We start from the raw sequence: 27,498 nt of genomic DNA, 5'->3' as shown, positions 1-27,498 counted from the left end.
CTAGGTTAAAGATGACACAATTTGGCGATTGCAGCATCCTAGCTCTAATAGTAGGGTCCCAACAAAATCAGCAGGTTCATGCATTTTTCATCCAATCCACAAGCATACTGCATAAACCTACCTGAGGTGAGCAAGGGCCCAATGCAGATATGGGAAAACTGACACTTTTATGACACCTGCTGAGGAATCATCCAAGGCAACCATCTGTGGTTATGATTAAAGATGTTGATCAAATAATAAGGGTAATGTCTGAAAACTCCCTGGCCCACTAAGCAATTATTTTTGGCCCTGTACTCTCTCCAATCCAAGCCAGTGTATCAAAGGGTTAGATGCAGAGGATGTATATGGACAGCCTGCTGTTTTGAACTCACAATGAGCCTGTACCCTTGCTTCCATTGTATCTACACATGGATTAACAGTCGAATGCCAATGGTGGGCAAGAAAATAAAAAAATTTAACACCGGCACTGCTTATTTTCAAAGTGCAATGACGTAGACACCTGAACACTGTTGGATGGCAAGGTTGCGGGCTGTCGACATCTGGGGGTAGGGTCAAGTCTCTGCATCAGCGCCCTGCGAAGTGGGATAATATTGATGGTCCAGTAAGGTGATCAGACCTCAGCCAGTCCAACCTGGTCAGCAAGTCCAGTCCAGTCTGGTCAGCTAGTCTAGATGGTATGTGTGGGCCGGTTTAGTTTTCTTTGAATACTTTGAGTTCTGTTTGTTTTGCATTTCTGGCTTCAGCTTTCACCATTGTCAGCAGAGGCAGAACTCTGGGAGGCAATGGAGTCATCTGCCGCCGGGCTCCTGCTCCCAAGGGGGCACCTCTCCTCCCCCTGGAAGTTTAAATCAGTTATTTAAAAGACATTGCTTCTGTGGCTGAGTTCTGAAATATATGTGTTATGTATCTATCTATCTATCTATCTATCTATCTATCTATCTATCTATCTATCTATCTATCTATCTATCTATCTGAACAGAAATATTTTATATGTAGGGTTGTATGTGTGTGGGGGGGGGGGCACCAATATATATCTTGCCTCCAGGGCCGGCGCCACCACTAGGCAAGGTTAGGCATTTGCCTAGGGCGCCGGCCACTGGAGGGCGGTAGTGAGCTGGCCTGGCCAGCAGCAGCAGCAGGAGGAAGCTGCTACGCATGTCGACGCTACCGCAGAGGAGAGAGCCGGAGGAGGAAGAAGAAGGCAGCGGCTGGACTCCACACAGGCTGAGGGCGAGGCTCAGCAACAACTGCACAGCTGAGCTTGTAAGTATAACGGACTACCCCCGTCCCCCCCCGCCCGTGTACATGGCTGCCGCCGGCCTGCCGCCAGCGCTGACAGACAGTAGTCAGTCAGTCGCTGTCGCCCGGACGGTCATCAGGCCGCGGCGCCAGCAGCCAGCGGGAAACTTCGGCGGCGGGCGGCGGCAGCCCCTGCCCCCGCTGGCAACTTAGACGCAGCTCCTGCCTCCCCCTACCCAGTGCCATGCCCGTGCCGACACACTCGCCCACCTGCCCGCAGACACGCTCGCCCACCCGCCCGCAGACACGCTTGCTCGCAGCCATGCTCTGTATGTACTGCTGGCTGTGGGAGGCACACTGGCGCGGCCACCACTGCTGCTATGCTTTCTGATGGTATTCTGGTATTTCTGATGGTATTCAGCAGGAGTCACATGGGGACAGAAAGTTGGGACTCGGGAGAGGACAGAGGAGCAAACCGTGGCCCCTGCACTGTGTGCACTCTGCCAGTGCAGTTGAAGAAAAAAAAGTAAGACAAACTTTAAATAACTAAATATGTGTATATACAGTATTGCACACACATTTGCACATTTTTATGGGGGGGGGGGGGGGGGGGGGGGGCGGGCGCAGTTGGCAGACTTTTTGCCTAGGGTGTCACAAAACCTTGCACCGGCCCTGCTTGCCTCCGGGGGGCAACTGCAACGAACTTACGCCACTGATTGTCAGCATATAAAATACTCTTTTCACAGTACCTGTCTAGTGCCAGTATCCAGTGATACAGACAGGGGGCCGTGACCTGCACATCAGACGCAGCAAAGTCAAAACTCTTTGCTCTGGTTTCTCAAAAAATACCCGAAATGGAAATATGTTTTATTTTATTTATCCCCTCGGTTCACTACTTTTCAGATTCCAGCTCCAAGTTCTGCCCAAACCAAAGATCCCAAAACCGGATCCACAAGACCCCTTGAGTGTGACAACAGCCTGCTTGCAGCACTAGATTGCAGGTGCTACTAGTTACTGACACGCAAAGACTAACAAAGATGCCTGCTAGCCTTGTTTTGAGACCCAAACTTTGCAGGGATAAACATGGATGCACTCACAAACTGGTTCCGGTGTTTTTGGATTTCTCACTCATCACTACAGTAGTATGAACTAGGCCACAGGGAATAGGAATATCTAACTGCAGAGATACATTCTTACAGAATATATTACTGTTCTTAATTAGGTAAAGATATCAAAGCATACTGTCAGATACAGAGAACACCATGCTAGAAAAAAAAGGAGAGCATAAAAGTCAGGATCCGTAAATTAGCAAATTAGAATAATAGTAAAATTGCATGCATTCTGGTGAATCACTGATTAAATTGTAAAGGGTTTTGAGGTCTTCTATCCTGTGTGTGTTGCAAATAATGAGCATCTTCCAAATGAGCACTGCCAGTTTGCAGATCCCCTTGTGTGTTTGATGCTCCCTAGCTCTTGCTATCCTTGTGCCCACACACTCAGCTCTGCCCCCCTGCAAAATCCCTCTCCAATTAAAGATCTGTCTCTCTGTCCACACCCCCGCTCTACATGGTGAAAGCCAATTTAGCATACATGGGGACAACCTGCGTCTGTCACTCTGACCTCTACATCCTGTTTAATGAAAGACTGTGAAATTGGAAGAAAACTGCTGGGAGTGGGGGCAAAAGGTAAGGAGACTTCAACTGTAATTTCTAGCAATACAAACAAGATGGCTTAATAACATTGACATTGATTTACAATGAAAAAAAAATGTTCCTTGTAAGAGCACAAAAAGAAACTGTTAGGAGTACTATTATTAATAGAGACAGGATTATATGCATTTGCATATTTGCATATGCATTTGCATATTTTGCCCATTCTCACTGGTTATTTCATATTTTACCTAAAATCTAGTGATGGTGCATATTTTAGGCCCGCCCCCTTTCCACCCGCGAGTCATAGCACTGCTTTGCCCTGATGCTGCTGGCCAGGTAGTGGTAGAGTGTGCAGGCTGGGGCAATATGTGCGCAGTGTGGGGAACCTTGGATGTACGAAATGTCTGACACTGCTCTAGGCTGCCAATCCATGTTGATAAAAGTCAGTCGGGGCGGATGCCATTATGAAGCTCCTGAACCTTTGCCTGCCCCTGGCCTGGGACTTTACACCAAGAGACAAACTTCTGCAGCAGAGGAGGCGGGCGGAAGGCTATGACATCACGCAGCGCGGAGGAATGAAGTGTCACAGTGAGTATGTGGCGCAGGGAGCACAGTGTGTATGCGCCGCCCTCACACGCTATGCTGACATTTGATCCATCGGCGCTGGAGATGAGGGTCCGTGTAGTTGATGCAAGAAGAGCTTTGGACGCTGCAGTCTGCTGTAGCAGCCAGGAAGACAAACAATCCTGTGTACAGCACTAGACATCTGCAGATGCTGTGGGCATATTTTTGAGGTTTATTTGCAAACAATTGTATGCTGATTTTTAAATAAATAAGTTACAAATTACTTTTTTTATTATTTAATGTAGCATATTATAACACTTTTCATGCATATTTAATATTTAAGTATTTTGCATGCATATTTGCATGCATATTTCAAGCTTTTTATGTTGCATACAATCCTGTCTCTAATTATTAATATTAGCATTAGGGCCTGAAGCTGCCCATACACGTACCAATTACCCTGTACTTTTTGTGCTAAAATAGCATCGCATCCCATGCACAACATATGCACAACGATGCTATTTTAGCACAAAAAGTACCGGGTAATTGGTACGTGTATGGGCACCTTGATTCCTTGACCACCCTTCCGGGGTTGGGAGGAGGACCCGATTTTTTGGGGGGTAGGTAAGTATGTGTTAGATGCAGGTTGACAAACAGGCTGCAACTGTTTCTGGGTGGTGGCGGGGATTGGCGATAAAAATGCACATGTGTTGATGACTTATCATATTGGAGGTTAGAGCTTTATGCAAAGGTTTATTGGCATAAAATAAAATGAAGAGTTCATGCAGTTTATTTTATAGAGTTCCCAACCCATGGGACTCAGTCAGGACACCATCTAAAATGGGCAATATAGGAACGGACTCCATCATACCTGTATACCCAAGACTGTTACGGTACCGTACCATACAATCGACACTCATTCCCTCATAAACTAAACTTTTCAGCAGCAAATATTCGCCATATATATATATATATATATTGTTTTAAATATTGTCTTTATTGCAATATGTGTTTGATTGTTCTTTATTACTATATATATGTCATTAAATGTATTAATACTTGAATATTAGTGGCACACTCTATTGATTATTGAACCAAATGTATACTAGATTTTAGCGCAGTGTACGCCCCCCTTTTTCTCTTGTTTTATCGTTTACCAGACGGGTTGACAACCCGTAAATAGTACACAGCAGCTTGACACAGCGACTCATCTTTTTGCGCCCACATCTGATAACCCATTATCACAACCACCCCAGCACTGCAAGGCTGCAGACTGAGCTGGGCACTGATGTCTGACATTTCGGAACCCCAGCATGACAAAATATCGGGCTGAGGGAGACTGAGCTAGCTGGCTCCATGTACGGCGTTTGTTAACCCCCGGGGGCACTACACCAGAGAAACTGTGAACACAGTGCTGCAGCCTGGACTTTTCCCAGGGCTGCTGCACTTGAGGATCTCAGTGGGCTTTGTGGAGGTGCTGGAGGTAAAAAAGGGAGAGCCACCACCAGAGCCGAATTTCCCATTAGGCACGTGAGGCACGTGCCTAGGGGCGGCACATGTTTGGGGGCGGCACTTGGATGCCTGTGATAGTACTGTCAGCCCAAAATGTACCAATAACTGCAAAATATCCACTGTACTGTACTATATTCCATATCCATGTAAATGGATAGGACATGCAGATACTGCCCCTATAAACTGTCCTACTTAGTAAACATTATTGTTGTGCCTAGGGGCGCCCTCATCCCTAAATCTGCCCCTGGCCACCACCCTGGACCATTTTTCTTGTTTAACCTCAGATGCCCCAGGGGAGAGCCCTAGTGGTCCGAAACTGCGGTGATAAAGGAGCCCAGTGCTGTGAGATATTCAGAAGGCGAGATGCACTAAGCCTCGAAAAGTCAGCTCCTAACTGCCGTTTCTCAAACTCAGGGTGTGGCATGGCAGTTAGGAGATGATTGGCTGGTACTTTATCACTCTCCATTTTATCACTTTTTAAGTTAATACTTATGGCCCACAGTACTTAAATAAAGAAAATAAAGGTACAATATTATAAAATGTGTGCAGCACTGAGTCAGGAAAGCAGTCCTACACTTCATTACTGCATTCTATGCATGCCTGCTGAAAAACACAATCGTAGGCACAGAGAAGTGTCAGCTCCTCACCGTCCATAGGGGACAATGCTAAATGTTCATGTGCAAAACACATGTACAGCTTATGCACCTAATTTGACTGGAGAAAGAACACTGGCCAGAACTACCCCATGTGGTGTGCTGGATAAGGATAAAAAGGCATTTGAGCGCTGGGCTCTTCTGTTACATCTTGTAATGTAGAACTGCTGTGACATCTTCTATGCTTTATCCCAGTGATTTTCACACTTTTTCAACTTGCAACACACCAAACAAGATTTTAACATTGCCACAGACCCCCACATGGAAAAACACATTGGCCCCCACAAGAAAAAAAACAATCACACTGATACCAAAATAAAATACTTTGGCCCTCACATGAAAAAAAATATCATATTGGTCCCCATATATATAAAATAACAATAGTATTGTCTCCCATAAGCCACAAAAAGAAAACTCATTGAGCCCCAGATGAACACAGACACTCTGTGCCAGGTTCATTGTTTTCAGTGTGTAGTGCCCAAGGGGGTAGAGCAAAAAATGTCCTCTTGTGAACACCAGACAAGAAACTGCCTAGTGGTTATTATGTTCTCCAAGGCAGCTAGTGGGGACAATATAAAACCAGGACACCCCAGCAGCTCCTCACCATGCTCCCTGTGACTCATCTTCTCTCAATTCGATTCATGTTATATGCAGTCTCCGGGCAGCTTCTTAAGCAAAAAGCCCTTTGACTGATGCTCAGTATACAGAGACAGGACTGGATCAGGAAGAGTCCAGTGACTAGATTAAGCGAGGGCTGTATAGGCATGAGGGCATATAAGAGCCTTGCAATTTTGTGATTGGTATAATAAAGTTAGTGAAATGTTTCTTACCCCATAGAGTCAAGTGTTGTAGGTGTAGCCAATCATGTGTAGAATGGGTGGTAGCTTATGCAGGGGTATTTAGGGGGTAGTCAGGTGATCCTTCTTCCTCTTTGAGTCTGGATTCCCACCCACCCTCCCTTGCTTTCTTCAATTACCACCCGGCCTTTTGACCTTCACGCAATTTGGCTTCACAAATATCAATCTATAATTGGCGGGAGGGCGCTCTTGATCAGTGGTCAAGTTTGAGGTACAGGAGGTCACTGTGCGGTATTGCCACCCTCTGCCAGGACGGCTGGTGAGTCCTGCCCCCGAGGGGGGATGATGGCCACTTCCTTGAACTGTCCTCACCATGCAATAGGAGGGGCGGTAAGACCGTCACAGTGCAGGCTGTGCCTTGAACTCAATGGGGGCGGTTCATCGCCCTGGTTACAAGTTGGGGCGTTGTAGTCGCCGCCATTGTTAACGTTTGTAACTTAGCTGGTCTCCAAGCGCTCTCCTGGCCATCCCTTTCAATAGGGTCATACCAACAATAAATACTGTTGACCTTTTAAACTTATGCAGTGGTTGTCCGTGTGGTTATTTCAGGTCATGTGTCCGAGTGAGTTATTTCTAGGGGTAACAAATGTTAATGTTAAGGTAAAGGTCAATCACAATAATTCAATAGGCGCCTTAACTGCTGAAATGGTGGTGGTGGCTGTAAACTGGTGTGAACATCCCTAGCTCTGGTGGCACAGTTGAGAACAGCTCAACACTATGACACACTGGTTGAAAAATGCTGCTTTATTCCCTTGGAAGTGGGAGGAGTCTTTTTTGACAGGTTTTTAAAGCAATAAATGGTACTTGTGTATTATCAGGGTGCCCATTACGTAGTGGTGTATTGAGAGTACCAATACAGCACTATGCTGGCTACGCAAGTGGCTCAGGAGCCCTAAAAATACACAATGCTTCATATCCCCACACTCCACGTCATACCCCTAGTATCCACGTCGGCATGGAGTTGATTTTATAAAGTGTGGTGGGCGCAGCGAGCCACCGAGCGCTCGCTTGTGGCAGGGCATGCTGGGATGTGTAGTTCCACAACAGCTGCAGGGCCATGAGTTTGACACCACTGGTCTAGATCATACCGCTGCGCTCGCCATGCTTTGTGCACCATGCCTCACTGCAGTCTGCACAATATTATATCCTCCCTATGTGCCCACTGAGATGGTAAATTATGAAGGCGTTTAATAAAAAGCATGAAAAACGTATGTGGACCTTTTTTCATGACCATGTTGAACTAATGCATGTCGCCTCTTTCACTTGTCGACCGTTTGACTATCGACCAAGACACTGTCGACCTAAAGAGGTTTGTATGGAGAGTATGGGGCTATGGTGGGCATGAAATGATTTTCTGGGCACAAACACTGTACTGTGGACACTAGTAGGAATGGAATAGAAACGTTTCCTTCATACTGTGTATGGTACACTACCTTTCATCACCTTATCACACAAATTAACCATTTACTTTTCAATGTACCTTGCAGCACTGTTTGCATGATACAGTAAAGTTACACAGTTGTTACATACTGTCACGAACATGCCATTTTAAATCATTGCTATTGCTATATACCAGTGGTCGCCAACCCGTCGCTCGCGAGCTACCGGTAGCTCGCCTGAGCGAAACGGGTGGCTCGACCACTGCTGCCTGCCCGGTCCGCCCGCCCGCTGTTGCCGCTGGCTTGCGGGGCTATAGCCGCCACCTCGCGCCGCTATAGCCGCCGCCTTGCCCCGCTACAGCCGCCGTCACCTCCCCCCCCCCCCCCCGCTGTAGTCCAAGTACGGGGACCAGAGGAGACAGCAGGCGCTAGAAGTCATATTTGACCTCTAGCGTCTGACAGGGAGCACGGCGCTAAGCGCTCCCGGCACTTCCGGGTAACGCTGCAGCGCTGTGTTCCCTGTCAGATGCAAATATGACTTCTAGCATGCTGTGGGGGACAGCAAGGGGATGATGGAGCTGAGCTGTGCTCCGAACGCGGCAGCAGCAATGACTAATTCAGGAATTTATTATAGTGAAACTGCCCACTATGCCCATTTGAAGACGGGCATAGTGGAGGGGGCTAGCAGTGACCCCCTTGTCAATGAGCATTAACCCCTGGCAACAAAAATGAACCCCTGACAGCAAGCAGGTAATTTACATTTTTTTATTAGAAGCCTTACTGTGGGACATTGTGTGCAGTATGTGTAATGGGCATCATTTGTGTGGCACATGTTTAAGGAGCATAAAGGTGTGGGGCATATGTATAAAGGAGCTTCACGGCGTGGGTCATAGGCATAATCGGCATCACGGTGTGTGGCATATGTATAATGGAGTATCACGGTGTGGCATATGTATAATGGAGCATCACGGTGTGTGGCATATGTATAATGGAGTAACACGGTGTGGCATATGTATAATGGAGCATCACGGTGTGTGGCATATGTATAATGGAGTATCACGGTGTGGCATATGTATAATGGGCATCATGGTGTGTGGCATATGTATAATGGTGCATCACGGTGTGTGGCATATGTATATTGGAGTATCACGGTGTGGCATATGTATAATGGAGCATCACGGTGTGTGGCATATGTATAATGGAGTATCACGGTGTGGCATATGTATAATGGAGCATCACGGTGTGTGGCATATGTATAATGGAGTATCACGGTGTGTGACATATGTATAATGGAGCATCACAGTGTAGCATATGTATAATGGTGCATCACGGTGTGGGGCATTTGCATAATGGGCATCGTGTGTGTGTGGCATATGCATAATGGAGCATCACGGTGTGGGGCATTTGTATAATGGAGCATCACGGTGCGGGGCATATTTATAATGGGTATCACGGACTGCACTATTGGGGTCATGTGGATCTGGCACTGCACTATTGAGGGCATATGTGTATCACACCCCCATTTTCCATGGCCGCACCCCATGTGGCTACAGCTCTTAGAGAGCTGACTATGCCCCCATAGCGGAAAAAATGGGGGATTTAGCCTCGCAGGAGTTCCACGGTAGTAGCTGAACCCTCTAATTAATGACTCTTCTCCTCTGCCTCCAGTGTTGGGAGGTATGTTTTGGGGCATTGCAGTGTGTGGCATAATGTGCCTGGGGCATTACAGTTTGTGGCATTATGCGTAAAGGGCATTTTTTGGGATATTATGCAGATTTTTAATTTTTTTTACTTTAGTAGTGGTTTATTTTGTCGCGAGTAGCTCCCGACCCAAAAAAGGTTGGAGACCACTGCTATATACTGTATATCACATTGCCTGTCCTTCTGCCATTTAGAGCCAAATGTTGGTTGAACATCATATCATTAACCAATAAGAAGACAAAAATGTATTAACAAAAGATTAAATACAATATAAATGCCAAATCATTAGAACTTTTCTGATGACCAATTCAGCAATTGTGCAACATTACTTATTTCCAGCCAATGTGCTTATTACCAGCATCATATTTGATTTAGTAACGCTGTGATATGAAACAAATTCCTTTTGAATAGCTGAAAAACATAGTAATTATAGAACAGGTTATGTGTACACAAACTGTAAAATGTGCCCCTCCTGCATTGCTTATACTACTGTACATAAAGCAGTGGCGGTTTTTACCTATGGGCTGCAGCCCTCCCAGGTAAAATCTGCCACTGTCTTTGCCTAAAGTGAAGCCAGATGCAGTCTGTGAGACTGCTCTTGCTTCAATGTGACTGGCAGTGACTTCTATTGGAAGTCTGACCTGCCAGTCACTCAAAGCAGCCCCATTGGGAGGTGTTCCCTCCCTCTGGGATATCTCTCTGTGCGCAAATGCACAGCGGTCCCCAAAACGGGCTCTGCGCATGCGCTGGACCTGGGAACCTGATTAAGCCTTTGGGGGCTGCTGCAAAGGCCAGCGTATGCGCAGTATGTATGAAGTTACTACGCATGCACTGGCCCGTGCAGGGGACCGGCGGCCGGGGAGCGTGGCAGCGGCATCGGAAGGGGGGGGGCGGCATTGCGGCAGCTGCCCTACTCCAGAATGCTAAGTAATGGTTCATCTGGCCGTCACCTTAGGAACTTTACCCACCACAGTACATCGGAAAGTGTGATAACTAACAAGCAAGGAATAAATGAGGTCATCATTTTATTCCACGGCTGTCACCTACCCCCCCAGTCCTGGCATCATAGGTTGCAGCCTAATCAGTCTATTGGTTAATCATGTGCTGGGGGATCGGTGGGGATTGCAGGATCAGGACTATTTTACATGCTTCATTTTCCCAAACTGGTGACGGATCGCTGATCATTGAACGGCCCATCCGGTCAGCAGATCACGGCTTCCAGTGGGTCCGCAGATCAGAGACTCTCCCCACTGGTGTATGGGCCCCTTAATCATCCAAATTATTAGTAAAAGCAGGCAGCCTGGCCCAAAAGTTAGGCACTGTTGTTGACTGGGAAGGAGATGATCTTATAAGTTATAGGGAAGGAAAACCATACGAGGGAAGAGGGTCCTGATCATGAGAGCTTACAATCTAAAGGGAACTAAATATAGACAGGGGTGACACATAGATGAGAGACTAAAGCTTTGATAAATAAGTGGGTATTGAGAGATGTAGGGGTACATTTACTAAGATGGGAGTTCTATTGAAAATGGGATATTGTCCATAGCATCATATTCTACCTATTATCTTCTAGAAGGTGCTAAATAAATAGAAATATACTCTAATATTCTTCAATAAAACTCCAATCTTAGTAGAGTATAAGGGCCAAATATAATGGTTTGTAAGAATCAGAAAGTGAGAGATTATGGGAGATTTTTTTTCCCATTTTTAAAAGCACCAATCATTTACACTGAAAAAAAAAATTGTCATGATTGTGTCATGTAATTGATTGCTCAAAATCTCTCACTTTAGGATTCTCACACCCTATTATATTTGGCCCCGATAGTGAAAAAGAGAGATTTCCAATGGCAGAACTCACCATGAACAAAATCCTGGAGGTGGCAATGGGAAGAAGAAGTCAGTCAGTTAGTAGGATAGGTGTCAATCATTTGTGGAGCAAAGTATTAGGAGTTACAGTAGATGGCAGATGGCAGAGATGTTAATAACGCAGAATTGAGAAAGCTTCATAGTTACTGAATGGGAAAGAGAGCCAATATAGGGCTTGTAGGAGAAGGGAAGGAGGCAGGCAAAGTACACATTGACGCAAATGAGCTGGGCAGCAGCATGGAGGAAAGATTGGAGCGGAGAGAGGTGGGAGGCATGAGCCAGAGGAGGTGTAGTCTAGAGATGAACAGGAAGTGGGTGAGGGTCGTAGTTCCCTCCACTGTGAGGAGGTGCCTGATTCTGGAAATATTTCTGAGATGGAAACTACAATACCACTATTAGTGGTTTAAAGGAGAGGTAGGCTTTAAGGATAACTCCAAGTATATTTGTTGACTTGCGTAGAAATACCCTCCAACTTAGTGTACTTTTTTGGCCAGTACACTACTGTTTGTTATGTACTGTGCTGGCCAAAATGGTCTCTGTACCGAGTTTCTGCGACTCCAACTGTCCAATGAAAGTAAAGGAAAGGGGACCTAACCACAACCCTTTTTCACATGGTCACGCTCCTTTACAAAATTGTACCAGTTTCTGCCCTTGAGATGTTGGAGGGTATGTGTAATTGGCGGTGCTATCATCAATAGATGTTAAGTTGTGTTAAGTTATATAAAGAGCTGGGAAGTGTGTCCCCACACACAAACACATGATGTCACTTCCAGGCTCAGCCTTAATAGCATATGATTTATAGGAAGGTTGGCCTATTTATGGATTGTCACACTGAAGTATCCTATTGTACCTGTAAAAGAGATGGAATTTGATAGGTACTCAGAATGTGCCGGCAATGCTATATCTTCAATGGCATATCTTAAGAGTTAATAAAGCTTATAAAACAGAAAAGTTGTGGTACAGTGTATATGGGAACCAATCAGATTGTAGCTATCGTCTTATGTGGATACAAATCTATACATCTGGTAAGCACTAATGATGGCAGTTTTATTTATTTATTACAAGGTGTATTACCCAATAAAAGATTCCCCTTACACCCTCAAACCAGACAGTAATGTGCGTGCTAGTGATGTCCCGTTTTTTTCATAATCGACCTTGAAGTACAGTATGTAATAAAAAATATTTTAAAATGATAGACTAACTCCCCAGGTTAAAGACCCCCTTTGGAAGGCTGTACAATTAACGTCCTGGTATAATCTCGCAACTCTTCGGATGAATGTACCTCCATTTTGACCCCAACCCTTCCCTTATGTCAGGCTTTCCCAACCACGGTCCTCAAGGCACACCAACGGTGCAGGTTTTAGTGATATCCAGGCTTCAGCACAGATGGTTTAATCAGAATCACTCAGGTACTAATTAAGTCACCTGTGCTCAAGCCTGGATATCTACAAAACCTGCACTGTTGGTGTGCCTTGAGGACCGTGGTTGGGAAAGCCTGCCTTATGTGTTCCTATTGTCTTATATAGACCTCTTGATTATGCTTTATGACCTGCTCTATTGACACTAGACTGTTGAGACATGGTATTCTAAGAAACAACCACTCGATTTGTATTTAGATTTTGTTTATTTTACATATGTATTACACTGTGGACCAAATGTACTACTTTTGGACAATGCTTCTTTTACCTGTATTCACTGATGCGGTGCTTTAATAAAAAAAAAAAAAAGATATACTAAAATATTTTTTTACAACTGTCAAGATATAAATGGTGTACCAACAATGTCTCAGCCCACGGGAGAGCCTTGGTGTGCATTTTGACATAGACCTCCCGACATGCCCTAACAATGCTTAGTTGCTTGTTCTCACTATTACATAAACATCAGTATATTTTCATTCTGAGATATTAACCATTTAGAGAATAAGCCCTCTGTGTGAGGTACAGGTTTGTCTTATTATGAATCTGCTCAGATACAAATAGCTGCAGGGTTTACCTCATGGGTAATAATTGTAAGCTCAGACCTACTGTATCAAGCTGAGGGCACACTTTTCCTAAACTGCATCATTAACTATATTTAGTGTACACACTAGTAAAAGATATCACAAGGGCCCTTCTGAGCGATATCTTTTACTATAACACCTAGTGAATAGTTCTAGGTATGAAACCCGGAGCATTTCCCTGTGGGCAGTGGCGTAACTATAGCACCGCAGCCCCCGCGGTCGCGGGGGGCGCTGTGCATGTGGGGGCGCCGGGGGGGGGGCTGCGGTGCTATAGTAATGCCCCTGCCCCTCATCCCCCGCAGGCTTCCCTGTCTGCGCGTCCCGGCTCCCCTCCTGGCTTCAATCAATTCTATGGAGACGGACCACGATAAAATGGCCGCCCCATAAAGCAGACTGTTCTCTGAAACTGTCTGCGGTATGGGGGCGGCCACTTTATCGTGGTCCGTCTGCATAGAATTATTAATTGAAGCCAGGAGGGGAGCCGGGACGCGCAGACAGGTAAGCCTGCGGCGATGGGGTGGAGGGGGGGCGGCACCGGGCACCGGCGGCCGGAGTGGGGAGGCCGGTGGGAAGGGGGGGGAGGCGCCCCCCCATTAACGGTGCGGGGGGGGGGGGGCGCCCCAAATCAAGCTACGCCACTGCCTGTGGGGTACATCCTAGATATGCCCCATAAACTAGAACTTAACTTAAGTAGTTACAAAGAATATGTCATTTCATTCTAAACTCAATATAAAGATTTGTGTAAAGGGCACAGCCAAAGACATAAATGTCTGTTGTGATCAATATGCTATTAATATACTGAAAGCTTGTACTGTATAGCACCTTAGGGTCAGGTTGCTTTAAAAGTTTCCAGCTATTAATTAATCATGAAAACCACCTTTCCTGTGTATTGCCTGATACTGTGCAGTTACTGATATGCTGCTACTTCTGCCACCTTACTTAAAACATAAGTAAAGAGGATGTGATTATAGAGTAATGTTGAGTGGTCGGTGAGGGGGAAGTAGGAAATGAGAACACAAAGGAATGGGGGGAAGGTAAGAAAAATTAAGAGCAGAGAAACTACTTGGAAAAGAAAGAAGAGATTTCCCCCCCCCCCCCCCTGTATTAAAAACAACTTTAACGTTGCATAACATTCAGAGATGTATGCAACCCGATGTTTTATGTATATTTCACATGTTTGACATCTGCACTGGCGCCATACTTGCCTACTTTTGAAAACTGGTTTCAGGAAGATTATAGTTTGTAGTAGAATTTTGCGCAGTGCCCCATTGAGGGGGTGTGTCATGTTCCTCCCAAAGGGCGTGTCTAGTTCCATATATGGAGAGATTGCAAAAAGAGATTGTGAATGTGGCACCTAGAAGCGTGGGTGTGTACTGCTACATCTGAGAGGAATCTTTTATAATGACTTATATCCGAATGTAGATGAGCCCCAAAGCAGTTAGTAAGAGATACTATTCTTGCTAAAGTGCTGTGAAATGCTGATGATTCAATGTAAACGTATCTGTTTCTCATTCATTCTGTTTTCCCCAAAAATGTAACAGTGTAATGTGGGTTAGGTGAAATGAAATTGCTAGACTGATGAGGGAGATTGCTGCTAATTCAGGGAGTCTCCTGCAGAATGCAAGAGGGTAGGCAACTATGAATTGCGCACAAGCTGCAACCCACAGAAGATGTAGCGCTGCAGTTTCATTTGCAGCGCCCCAAGCCATGTGTCTGAGCTCAGCTTCATTGCCTTTAGCAGCATGATTTCCCAGTCACTCAGAAAACCAAAGTTTATGCAGATGTGGCAATGCTGCATTCTGGGAAGCAGCAGAATGAGTTAATGGCCAGAAGACTCACCAATGGTACTAGGATATTATCGCACAGCCACTGCATGCAAAAACACAGTGACTGTTGCAAAACCATCAATCTTTGAATCAGCCCAGTGTATGTTCAACAATTACTAAATTGAATATCCTTAGTAGATCTGGGGTGGTTTAAGGTTTAATTTGTCTTTGTGTAAATCTTCAGTAAATATGTAATTGTATTAATGGTTAGCAATACTGCCTCACTGCACTGTGGTCATGGGTTCCATATATATTCTCCCCATACTTGCGTGGGTTTCCTCCAGGTACTCTGATTTGGGTACTTGTGTAGTTTCACAGCAGCAGGCTACGCTACGTTTTAGGATAAGCTACATTGTCAGCGTAGCCCAACGGCTGCCTAGCGTAGTCAGCATAGTGTCCCCGTCAGGCAGCTAGTCACCGTGTTGTCCCCGGGAGCTGCAGCTCTGTCCCCAGCGTACCTGTCAAGCCTAGTAAACGCCTCTCACACAGCGCCGGTAACCGTCAGATCCCCTGCGCTGGCGGACGCCGGCGGAGAGGAGCGTCTCAGACGCTTGTGCGTCTCAGTAATTATTGAGGCAGGGTACGGCAACTCTGCCTGTGTCTGCTTCAGGGAGACAGACAAGGTTAGGGGTTCAGTAGTGCATGTGTCTCCTGCACAAAGGGGGGGAGGTGCGTAAGTGCATGTCATGCACAATAAAGGACGCATTTGCCAGTGCTCCATGTTACATACTGGCAAATGCCTCCATTTCAAACCCCCTACTATCCACGGCAGCCCAAAGCGTGGCGAGCGTAGCGGATTATTTGATGTGTATTCCGCATCTGCTCACCACGCTTCGGTCGATGCACTCGCCACACTTCAATCAACTCCATGCCAACGTGGATAGTGGGGGTATGAACAGGTCGGGAGGATGAGTACCGCGTATGCTCGCAACGGTTCGGGCTGGCGTGGATAGTGGGGGTGTTTTAGGAACACATTCACACCTGTCATGTCAGGCATGTCAGGCAGATTAAAATGGTCAATGGTTCCCACACATGGGGCCTTATTCTGGTCTGTGCGGACGGAGCCGAATATGCGGGCAGGACCGTGCGTCCTAAACCCCGCATTTCGTACGGATCGCTCACTCCATCCGAATGCGGTAAGAAGCTGTCCGAACGGACCGCAAGTGTATTTCTCATGAATACACCTCCTCCATCTCAGGGAACCTCCCCCATCATTCGATGGTCGCAGACCATCGAATGCAGGACCGAGTGGTCAGGCAGCTCCCGCAACCTCAGACTACACGGGCATTTCTCCATGCAAAAGCAGGGATCTGGGCGGGCAGCTGACATCTGGCAATGTCATATGTCCGCCCCCTACACGTGCGTCACGACCGCATTACCATACGTACGCCCAGCGTTTTCATGGGAACGCCCATGAAACGCGGGGTGTAAACATATGGTAATGAGCCCAAACAGCTCTTCATGCCCCTCTCCACCCCCTGTTCGTAGTGTACACATTTCATGCGGAATTTGGACATGCGCATACACTATACATAGGCGGACCGACCGCACGCGGACATTACCGCACCAACCAGAATAAGGACCATGGTAATAAATGCTGACTGACTACACTGACTACATAAGGCTGACTGACTACGATGCTGATACTGACAGGGACGCCTGACTGCCGCAAATGGGCGGGAACACTATGCTAATACTGGCTGGGATGCTGACTATGCTGACTATCCTTGCCGCGAGAACACTACGCTGATTCTGACAGGGATGCTACGCTAACTACGTAACCGCCGCCGTGAAACTACAAAAGTACCCTGATTTGCTCCCACAATTCAAAAATATACTGGTAGGTTAATTGGCTCCCACAAAATTAACCCTAGAATGAATGTGTGTATATACATGTGGTAGGGAATATAGATTCAAAGGCGTAACTATAGCACCGCAGCCCCCGCGGCCACGGGGGGGCTCTGTGCATGTGTGGGCGCCGGGGGGCTGTGGTGCTATAGTTAGCCCCCTCCCGTCCGCCCATCTGCCGCTCGCCAATCCGCCGCCCGCAGCCTTACCTGACTTCACTGGTCCCGTCCCGGCTCCCTTGCTGCCTTCATTATTCTGCTAGTGAGACGGACCACAATAAAATGTCCGCCCCATATAGCACACAGTTCTCTGAAACGGTCTGCTGTATGGGGGCGGACATTTTGTTTTGGTCCGTCTCACTAGCAGAAGAATGAAGCCAGGAAGGGAGCCGGGACGGGACCAGCAAGACTGGTAAGGCTGCGGGCGGGGGGTGCGGCGGGGGCGCCCCCCATTAACGGCGGGGGGGTGCCCAATTCATAGTTACGCCACTGTATAGATTGTAAGCTCCACTGGGGCAGAGACTGATGTGAATGTTCAAATATTCTCTGTAAAGTGCTGCGGAATATGTGTGCGCTATAGCAGAAACTGTTAATAAATAAATGAAATATATATAACTGCGTGACAATCCTGAGAGATGTGGGATTCTGCAATCACTTGTGTAGTGGATTGACCAGATCATTTAACTGTCTCTTCCAGTGCTCAGAGAAAAAAATTGCAATTTGAAATTTCTGAAAAACAAATCCTTCCAGTCAGGCTTCTACTCTCAATTCGGAATTAAGCTGTTGGTATTTTCAATCTCTGTGTCCTTACTGCATGCAGCAGATTTAAAAATAGTGAATGCCAGCAAGAGATCAGAGAGGTAACAGTAATGCAGAAGTCAGTGACAGAGATATAATATAGGGCCTTATTCTAGTTCACTCTTTCTGACTAAATCCTTCTTAGATGGACAAAACCATGTGCACTGCAGGGGGGCAGATGTAAAATGTGCAGAGAGAATTTGATTTGGGTGAGTTATTTTGTTTCTGTGCAGAGTAAATACTGACTGCTTTATTTTTACACTGCAATATAGATCTCACTTTGGGCGGGATGTATTAACATACATCGCCGCCCTTCGCACTGCAGCCGCCGCGATGCTGCCGCATATGTACTAACATATGCGGCCAGCATCGGGTTGCGGTGACGGAGACCCCCGCGATACCTGTGATGTGGGCTGCGGGGGTCTCCGTCACCTCCCGGCGGCTGGCAGCGTCCCCCTGCGTCTCCTCCTCCCACCTGAAGCCGGATGTCCTCCCAGCTGTCACACCAGGGGGAGGAGGAGATTTTGGAGGACGGGAGGGGGAGGGGGGGGGGGGGGGCGCGCGGACGTCGTACGGCGGGAGGCGAAAGAAGCCCAGGGGGTGGCGATACCCAGCCTTGCGAAAACGGGGCGGACGGGGATTGATACATAGGAAAATGCCGTAAAACGGGGGTTTTACGGCATTTTCCCTTTAGTAAATCTCGCCCTTTGAAGTAAAACTCCACCCAAATCTAATTCTCTCTGCACAAGTAACATCTGCCCCCTGCAGTGCACATGGTTTTGTCCATCTAAGAAGGATTTTGTCAGAAAGAGTGAACTAGAATAAGGCCCATAGGCTGGATTCCAAGAGGGAGTCTTTGGAACACAGCAATAACAGAGAGGAATCAGGGACGCTGCCATGAGTAGCAAAGAGAGTTCAAAGGTGAACCAAGCCAGGTGTTGTCAACCTGACTCTTGAAGAGTTTCAAAGTGAAGCAGCTGTGCACATCACAACACAATATGGTAGCCCAACATTGCTTATTTTACTCTGAGGGAAAAATAGCAATATTACTGGTCACAACTACACCAACTACTTGGTCAGGCACTTTGCATAACTTATTTCAACTAAATCTATTCAGTGTACCAAGTGAGCAGTAGCATGTCTGCCCTAAAATGGGAAAGCATAATCTGCATCAAGATTGCGGTAAGAGACCCTAATAATAATGATGTTCCATAGTGAGACAAAGGGTGGTATAAAATTCAGTCCGTTTTTTTTCAGCTAACCAAATCTGCGGACGTTTTATTTTCCGACTGGTTTTTAGTCATATTACGCTGATGCAGTTTCACTTTTTTACAGTCAAAACTGTATCTCTAAAAAAATGTCCGCAGTGGATAAAATCTGCACTTTAATTAAATAGGTTGAATGCAAATTCAACCTAAAAAAACAAAGATAGTTGCAGATTTTTCATTTGTCGAAAGATCCAGCATATAATTGAATATCCCCCAAAGAGGTAAATTTATTAAACCTTGATTTTAATCAATCAATCGGCGTGTGTCCTGTGTTTAATAAAAAATGTTTTTATATTGCCTGTTACATTAAATTACAATGATGTTGATCAAATAAAATCATTTTAAAATTGATCAAAATTGAACTTTAATACAAGTTCAAGTTTGATGGAAATCAGGCATATATGCTGCATGTAAATAGATGCATACTTTTGACCCAGTGCAGACAGGGGCGGATTTAGGGATGAGGGCGCCCCTAGGCACAACAATAATGTCGCACCCCCCCTCCCCCCCCCCCCACACACCTAATTGTATTATTTTTATTTATTACTTATAAGCCCTCATTTGATAATAGCCAATATAATGGATTTATAAAAAAAAGCCACTAACTGTGACATGTTCTTTTATTATGTATACATATTACTAAGTAGGACAGTTTACAGGGGCAGTTTCTGCATGTCCTATCATTGACACTCTATTTAAGATGGAATATAGTACAGTACAGCGGATATTTTGCATTTATTGGTACATTTTGGGCTGACAGTAATATCACAGGCATCCAAGTGCCACTCCCAAACATGTGCTGCCCCTAGGCACGTGCCTCATGGGAAATTCGGCTCTGAGTGCAGAGTTCTAGTGTGTAATTGATCCACCTCTATAATAAATGCCTCTGAAAACAGTATGTATCTATTTAATATATCTACTCTTTTGTCCAACTCTGGATATGTAAGAACTACCTATTACTGCCCAGCTCACTTGTAAATGGAGATTATATTGATATGTACATGTCACATTCAACTCAACATCAGACTCAATGTGCAAATCCCAAGCAGAGTGTCATCTCTGGGGAAAACTAAGTAAAGCATACCTCCCGACTTTTGCCAGGACCGGCTGCCACATCGAAGACTCCCAACCCTCCCCCTGCCCACGGGACACTGTGGCCCACATGTGGGACAGAGGCCAGTTAGGGGGATAGCGGGAATGTTCTGCTGTAATCAGGACAGGTATGAGGTATAAGCAAAGTGATGGAACCCTTTTATTCAGCAGGAAGAAATGCAATCACAGTTATTCTAAATGCCATCAGACATGTGATCTGTTGCTTATTTTATCTCCTGTAACTGTGTTAATAAGTCTGTGAGAGCTTCACACCTCACTTTCTTGTTGTTATATCTACATATTCAGGGCCACCTGTCCGTTAACCACTGCATAATGGCAGAAAAGGGAAAGAGCTAAGAGCCTCATTTAACAGATTGGGGAAATGGTCAGACAGGGAACAAGGGGGTAATGAACAGGCAGCCACACTACTCTCACAGGATCAGTTCTTTTCATACATCTGCAGGCATTCTGTGGGAAATGATTTGCCTGTTATGTTTACTACAGCATTGGTTTCCTACATCATAAGTGCTGACTTTCTGTCTGACCCCGTTTGCAGGCACAGCAAAAATAATTGTATCAAACGTTCTGTTTTGTGTATAATAAATACCTTACATTTCTTGCCATGCCAAGGTACAATATTGTCTGTCAATTAACCTAGTTGGTGCTCTTATCATCCCTTTAAATTGCCCATAAAACAGCTGTCTGAAAATGAACACATGAATGTCTGTAATACCTTAAAGTATTTTCCAGACACAATTTTTATATTTCTTGTACCTACGGTGGGATAACAGTCTGAATATGTCTCAGAATAATGACTAGGAATGTGGAATTTCAAACAAAAATTACATTCTAGAAACTATCACAGTTACAGGTAAAGTTTTGTTACCCCCGTTAGCTTAGCATTTCCCAAAGGGGTTATGTCCCCTATTCGGTATTTAGCAAACAATGGTAAGCTTATCTCCCTCATTTGTCATTGTAGCCATTGCCACCAAAGAGGACCAAGCTACAGCCTTTCCAGTAGGATGGCCAATTCCGGGAAGGGCGGGATTTGGGCCAAAAATTATGGGATTTCAATCCCGGGATCGGAGGTTCCAATCCCGAGATTACGGTATTAGAGTGTGCAGTCTAATGCCGGGCCCCTACTAAGACGCTGCCTGTCTTCTCCTGTTGCCGGCGCGCGGCTCTGTGCAGCATGACATGATGTCAGTAGTCACGCTGCGGAGGCCGAACAGCTGCACCGCCACTCCCGGAACCATGATTCACGGCCGCACCAACTTACGGCCGCACCGCTCCTTCCCCACTGCTCACCGCCTCCTGGCCACACAGCCCGTCTCGCTCCTGTACACTGCCTCTGCCGCACCACCCAGCCACCGGTGCATTTTTCTTAATAGGGAAGCCAATCCCAGGATCCTGATTATTGATTATTAGGGATTGATTATTTTACACTGTAGCATTTTTCGTTGTAGCACTGAGCAAGCAGCCTTCCCTTGACAGCCGCTAGAGGTCTAGTAGGACCTCTAGCGTCTGTCTCTTAGAAGACGGTGGGCATTTCGGGAGTCCGTTTTTGCAGATTCCATGCATGGAATCTGCAAAGACTGGGCTCCCCCTGCCTTGCTGCGCCCCCCCAGGAACCAGCGCTCCAGGCTTTAGCCTGATCAGCCTATTGGTAGATCAGGCCCTGCTTTCCAGCAAACACTTATAGAGATTGCTAGGTCCTTGTTGTGTCATAAACATGTGCAGACTGTCCTCCATGCATGACACAGTAGCCTTGTCCGTGGAACAGGCTGCCATCTGCAGGGTGGAGGATGCTACAGAGAAGGGGGATACCGCTGGACCTGAAGGGGGGATACATGTTAAATACCAATGGCATATTCGTTAGTTTCACTGGAAATAAGAACCACTTTTAAATGTTTCAAATATGGGTGCTGATCATAGGATCTCCAGAAGTAGGTGGTGGAGATTATGCCCCTACACTGCTCCACAGCTGGTAATGGGGGTTATTACAGGTTTAATGATCACACCAACCAAATATGCCTTTTATTGGTAAAATGTTAGAAAGTTTGCTCACCTTTGCCAAACTATTTATTAACTTGTTAAAAAAAATAATAATAATAACTTGGATATTAACCCTTTATGTGCCAAGTGAATTTGACAAAATAGGTGTGGAAATTGCAAAGCAAACCCTTTTTATTCAACACAATGACCTGTAATGCTTACCTTATATAGGAAATATAATCTTTATTTTAATTCAACATTTTTTATTTGAATTTATATAACAAATGTAAGAGACCCTGGCATGTTTAGCGGACATTTTGTACAGGAGCCAATCAGCTCATACCTGTTATTTTTCAGACCCAGCATGTAACATAACAGTTAGGAGGAAATTGACTGGCTGTTTATCACTCTCCATTTTATCACTTTTATCACTTTTATCACTTTTTGAAGCTTGATACATCTGGCCCTAACTCACATGGGCAAAAATATTGCACCTAATTGGATCCCCCCTTATGCTTCTCCTTTCATTATATAAAGCTGATACGTATGCCCACATATCCTCCAACATCACCCATTCCATCAGGTAGAGTATGCTCTGATACCGGACTTTCCACGCCATGCAGTGATCTGTGCCAAATATCCATTTCAATAAATAATCAAGAAAATATATAGAAATAATACATTTAGTGGTTAGCAGAGTGTTTTGTACCTTGTGGGAGGGGTCATTTTTGAGGGTATCGGGTAACTTACTAAAGATTCTAAAAAATAGGTGATGTTGCCCATAGAGGTTATATAATTTCTTTACTGCATACTAGAAAATGAAAGACAGAAACTGATTGGTTGCCATGGGCAGCATCACCTCTTTTCATTTTTAGGAGCTTTAGTAAATATACCCCTACGTATCGTGCCAAATGAAAGGCCTAGCAGGAGCTGAAAATGATGAGAGCTACTGTATCTCGGCATACTGTATCTCTCACACATGTCATCCATTGTCATGCACATATTACACACACAGATATCTTCCACTGGCAACTACATACAGTAATGTACTCATATAACATTACATTGCTACTGAATTCATTCTACCACCCCCTAACAATGTGAGTTACCAGCACCATGTGTTGACACAAACACAGACACAAGCTGAGTCAGAGAGCAGGAGCGGGAAGAAGAGAGGTAATGTAAGTGATGTGGCTCACTCATGCTACTTTCCAACATATGACCCAGCAATCTGGCAGGTCTAGCCAGCCAGCAAATTCCTGGTCCTCACCTCAGTGACCCTGGTTCCAACTAGGGCCATAGACTGGGGGCCGCATCATTTGTGTTCACACACACACACACACAAATCCAGAGTTGATGCAGAAACCTGGGATTTTTGAGCTAGTGTAACAGAGGTATTAGAAAGACTACGGAACGGCCTGTGACTCCTGTGCAGAATTTAGTTGCGGCTGGTGTAGCTCTGTGGATGGCCTGGTCTGTATTACTCTTGTATAACAGTATACTGTATCTCCCCCTATGTCTGGACATTTCTTTGGTCTGTGTTGTCATATTCTGTAAAACTCTCAAGTACAATCTCCAAAATGATAGGTAGAAGCTGACCGGTTACTATGGGTCAGTCTTCTCTGACCCACCTCTAATCTACTTTCACTGCTTGATACATTGCACAATTTAAAAGTGGGGGGTATGGAAAATTGTACAGAATGGCGGAGGATTTTGATAACGTAAGATTTTCAATACTTTTTAACACTATACAGTATATTATAACAATAAACCATATTATAATGATATAAAGTTATCCAACCTAACACCCCTGAGGGCGAGCTATGAGGGCGAGCAGTGCCGATAGCTCGCCATCAGAGAATTAAACTCACCGTTTCCCCCTTGCTGGTTCTTTTCAGCGAGATGGAAATGGTGAGTGTGCCCATTAAACTGGTGGAGCTTGCCACGAAATGCAGCGGAAACCCTGTTTAAGAGGATCCTCGCCATCGATTCCAGGCAAACACTGAATATGGCAAGGGGGTCGGAAGGTAAGCCATCCTTGCCGTACAAACCCCCCTCGCCGCAGCATTGAGTACACCTTAATGTCTCATGTCACCCCTGTGCCTCTTACTTCCTTCTCTTACTTACCCCCTGCACTTCTCATACTCCCTATCACTCTTTAGTCCTCCAGTTTTCACTCCCACATTCCATCTCTCACACCTGCCACCCACTCTAACCTTTCACCTCTTACCCTTGCCACTCACTCTCACCTTTCAACTCTCACCCTTGTACCTTTCTTCCTCCTCTCACTTTATAACCTTTATTACGCCAGCCAGCAGTTCTGCAATACTGGCTGGTGGGTGAGTGCAGGGGGGGAGTCACATTATACCAGCAGCTTCACCCCTTTTCACTGGACTGACCATGCTACCGGACACAGAAGGGGGTCCTGAAAGATACAGGTCTGTGGTAGTGGTGCTTGCAGCCCTGTAGCTGGCCTTTCTTCTGTCCTCCAATAAGAGAAGAAGGGGGATTTGACTGTATCTGCCACAGACGCTCATTACAGAAATTAATGCACATGTAAATATAAAGGGCTCAGTAAAAGTGCACATACAGTAATTGACATTAATGTAGAGGTCCTGTTATTAAGAACTCACAATTACTATACAGTCCATGGGGGGCTCTTTCACTGCATTTTCAGTGGTTGTGAAAACCTCAATCAACCACATTATAATAACATTTTTTAGAAAACTGCAATCCGTTTACAGATGCCTGAGTTTCACCAACTCCTTGTGCCCATACATAACACAGCATGTACACTACAAGTACAACAATGTTATACATCCTGGGATTATTTCTACAAGACAGTGTGATAGGTTGCATACACCATGTTCGGTTACATTTACCAGGTGATATACATTGCATATACATAATACTATACATAAATAAATAGAATGTGATAGTTTCAGGAATACACAGGGACATATATATATTCAGAGAACTAGAGATAAAAATAATGTCATGACTTGTGGTTATGCCTTTGGATCCCACAGAGAATTATTCCTGACTTGCCAATCGCAGCCTGGCACAATCAAGCATTTGCTATCAGCTGATCAACCATCCCTGCAGTCTTGTGTGTATTTACGCCACAATCACTCACCTTGGCTGTTCATCTGGTTGTACTGCTCTGTAAATTCTGTCAGAGACTCCTCTATGGTCTCCGTTCGAGGAACGGAGAGTGAGAATCGACGCTTGAAATTTTTCACCTTGTTCATCTTGACAGGTTAGACCTAGGGGAGTAAGAGATGATTGTGTGTGAGAAAGGCTTGAGGAAAGGATAGAGGAAGCATGCAAGGAATGAACGAGAGTGAAGGGCAGGCAGAGCAGCAATATATGGAGCAATGAGTGAGACAGAGAAGGAAAGGCAATCAAGGGAAGAGGGTACAACGTAGACCTATGTGAGCACAGTAAGTTTGGGCAGAGGTCAGAAATGTTGCTGGTCAATGGAAAGAGAGACAATTTGTGAAAGACGTAAACAGGACATACGTTCCTCAGAATTCAGCAGAAGTACAGATAACCATGAATCTGCTGTGGAGTGGGGAATATATGGAAGAAGTAGAGAGGAGTGCAGGCTGCCTGTGTAAGGAGCACAGTGAGAGAGTGTGGGAGGGATACATCTGCTGCATCTCTTATCACTGTCTTCTAGATGTGAGAAATTACATTCTCCACACACTACATATCTGGTCATCATGGAATGGGAAGATTGAAGCTCTTCTGGTGACCTCTACAAATATTCTAGCCCTATTCTTAAAACAAGCAGTCTGCCCCTGCTCGTGTCATAATGCCTGCATTCCTGGTACCAAGTTTTTATGATGCGATAACACAAGGACCGGAAACACTCCTTCATTAGTAGACTCATTTTTCCCGAAAAAATAATCGTGCCGTAAGAAAATCCATGATACTGCACCTGTGTTTGAATGGAATATTATGTCGCTGAGCTGAGTCACAGTGGGGCTCCTTGGTACAGCAGGTGTTAATGATCCCTGTGCTTCCCTTTAATATGCAGCTACTTCTGCTTTTCTTGCTGGAAATGTGTTCCCAGGAATGTATCACACCGACTGAGTAAACAAAACCCATCCTTTTGTAAGGGAGGTATCTTACCTGCTGCCCATCCCTATAAATAGTACATTACTGACTGCAATTTCATTACACAAGTAATAGGAACCTTTTGTCTACCAGGTCAGCAAAGTTCATGGCACACAGAAAACACTGAAGGTCAATTACAAACACACCCAGCACCAGGGTAACAGAAATCCTATCACAGCCAACCGTACCCAAGTTACAGAGACACTACCAGGTTTAAAAGAGTTGTCCCAGGGAACTTTTTTTCTTTTTTTTTCTTAAGGAATAGCTTTAAATACATTATTTTCTGCATATTTCTTCTATTATTGAATAGCAAAATTTTAAATTTAAATAAAAAAAAAAATTTCAGAAAAGTTTAGGAAACATCATTATTTGTGTTGTACTGCATCAGTTATTATAGTGCACCAAGACTGAATGGGATTGTACCAGTAAAAATACATGACACCTTCTCCTTAACAAAGTGTCCCGGAAACCCTGCCCTCCCCGAATACACATTCCTTATCCGCTTAACAACTGGCATTTTTTTACTATTCAGGGCCTGATTCAGACTTGTTTGCTAGGTGGCGTATTTTCGCGTTGCCAGCCACCCCAATGGACACCGCAGCAAGCACCACCCGCACCCCCTGTCTGAGAACACATCCCCTCACATGTGACCAAAGGGGAGAGAAATCATTCGATAGTCACGACCATCAAATGATTTCTCTCCCATTGGAAATAAGTCAGTGAAAACTTGGCTGAAAAGGAGGCGGGAGCTGACATCATGTGACATCAGTCATCCGCCCCCCTGAGCAGGCATTGGCCCACCTGCGTTCCCAGGGGAATGCCTAGGATTTTCATGGGACATCCATTAAAACGCTGGGTGTTCCCCTGCTCCGGCCTGGTGTCCGTCCCCACTGGAGTGAACGGCTCGGCGAGTTCCATTCGCTTCCGGGGGTTTGCACATGCGCATAAACGTGCATACTCAAACCCGCCACCATCGGACAATTTGTAGCCTTACCCACCATTTTGGAAGAATCTTTCACATTTTTCTTAAGGACTCCTTTGGGGGTATCTGACACGGCGCATACACCCAATGTCCGTTTCCACAACCACGTACAGGCTGCAGGAGAGGGATCGGAAGATCCAGTCTTT

General features: G+C 45.4%; 1 protein-coding gene across 1 annotated transcript in view; it reads right to left on the bottom strand.

Annotated features, from left to right (window-relative positions):
* Positions 1-27,498, bottom strand: part of CDK18 (cyclin dependent kinase 18) — a 190,238-nt gene that overhangs the window by 119,216 nt on the left and 43,524 nt on the right. Inside the window, exon 4 of the mRNA XM_083173016.1 lies at positions 25,385-25,514. Coding sequence (XP_083029142.1) covers positions 25,385-25,499 — 115 coding nt within the window. The 5' untranslated portion in view covers positions 25,500-25,514. The remainder of the gene's footprint in view (positions 1-25,384; positions 25,515-27,498) is intronic.

Source organism: Crinia signifera, chromosome 2 (assembly GCF_055691185.1).
Source record: "Crinia signifera chromosome 2, ASM5569118v1, whole genome shotgun sequence".
NCBI lineage: Eukaryota > Metazoa > Chordata > Amphibia > Anura > Myobatrachidae > Crinia > Crinia signifera.
This window is presented reverse-complemented; position numbering and strand designations above follow the sequence as displayed.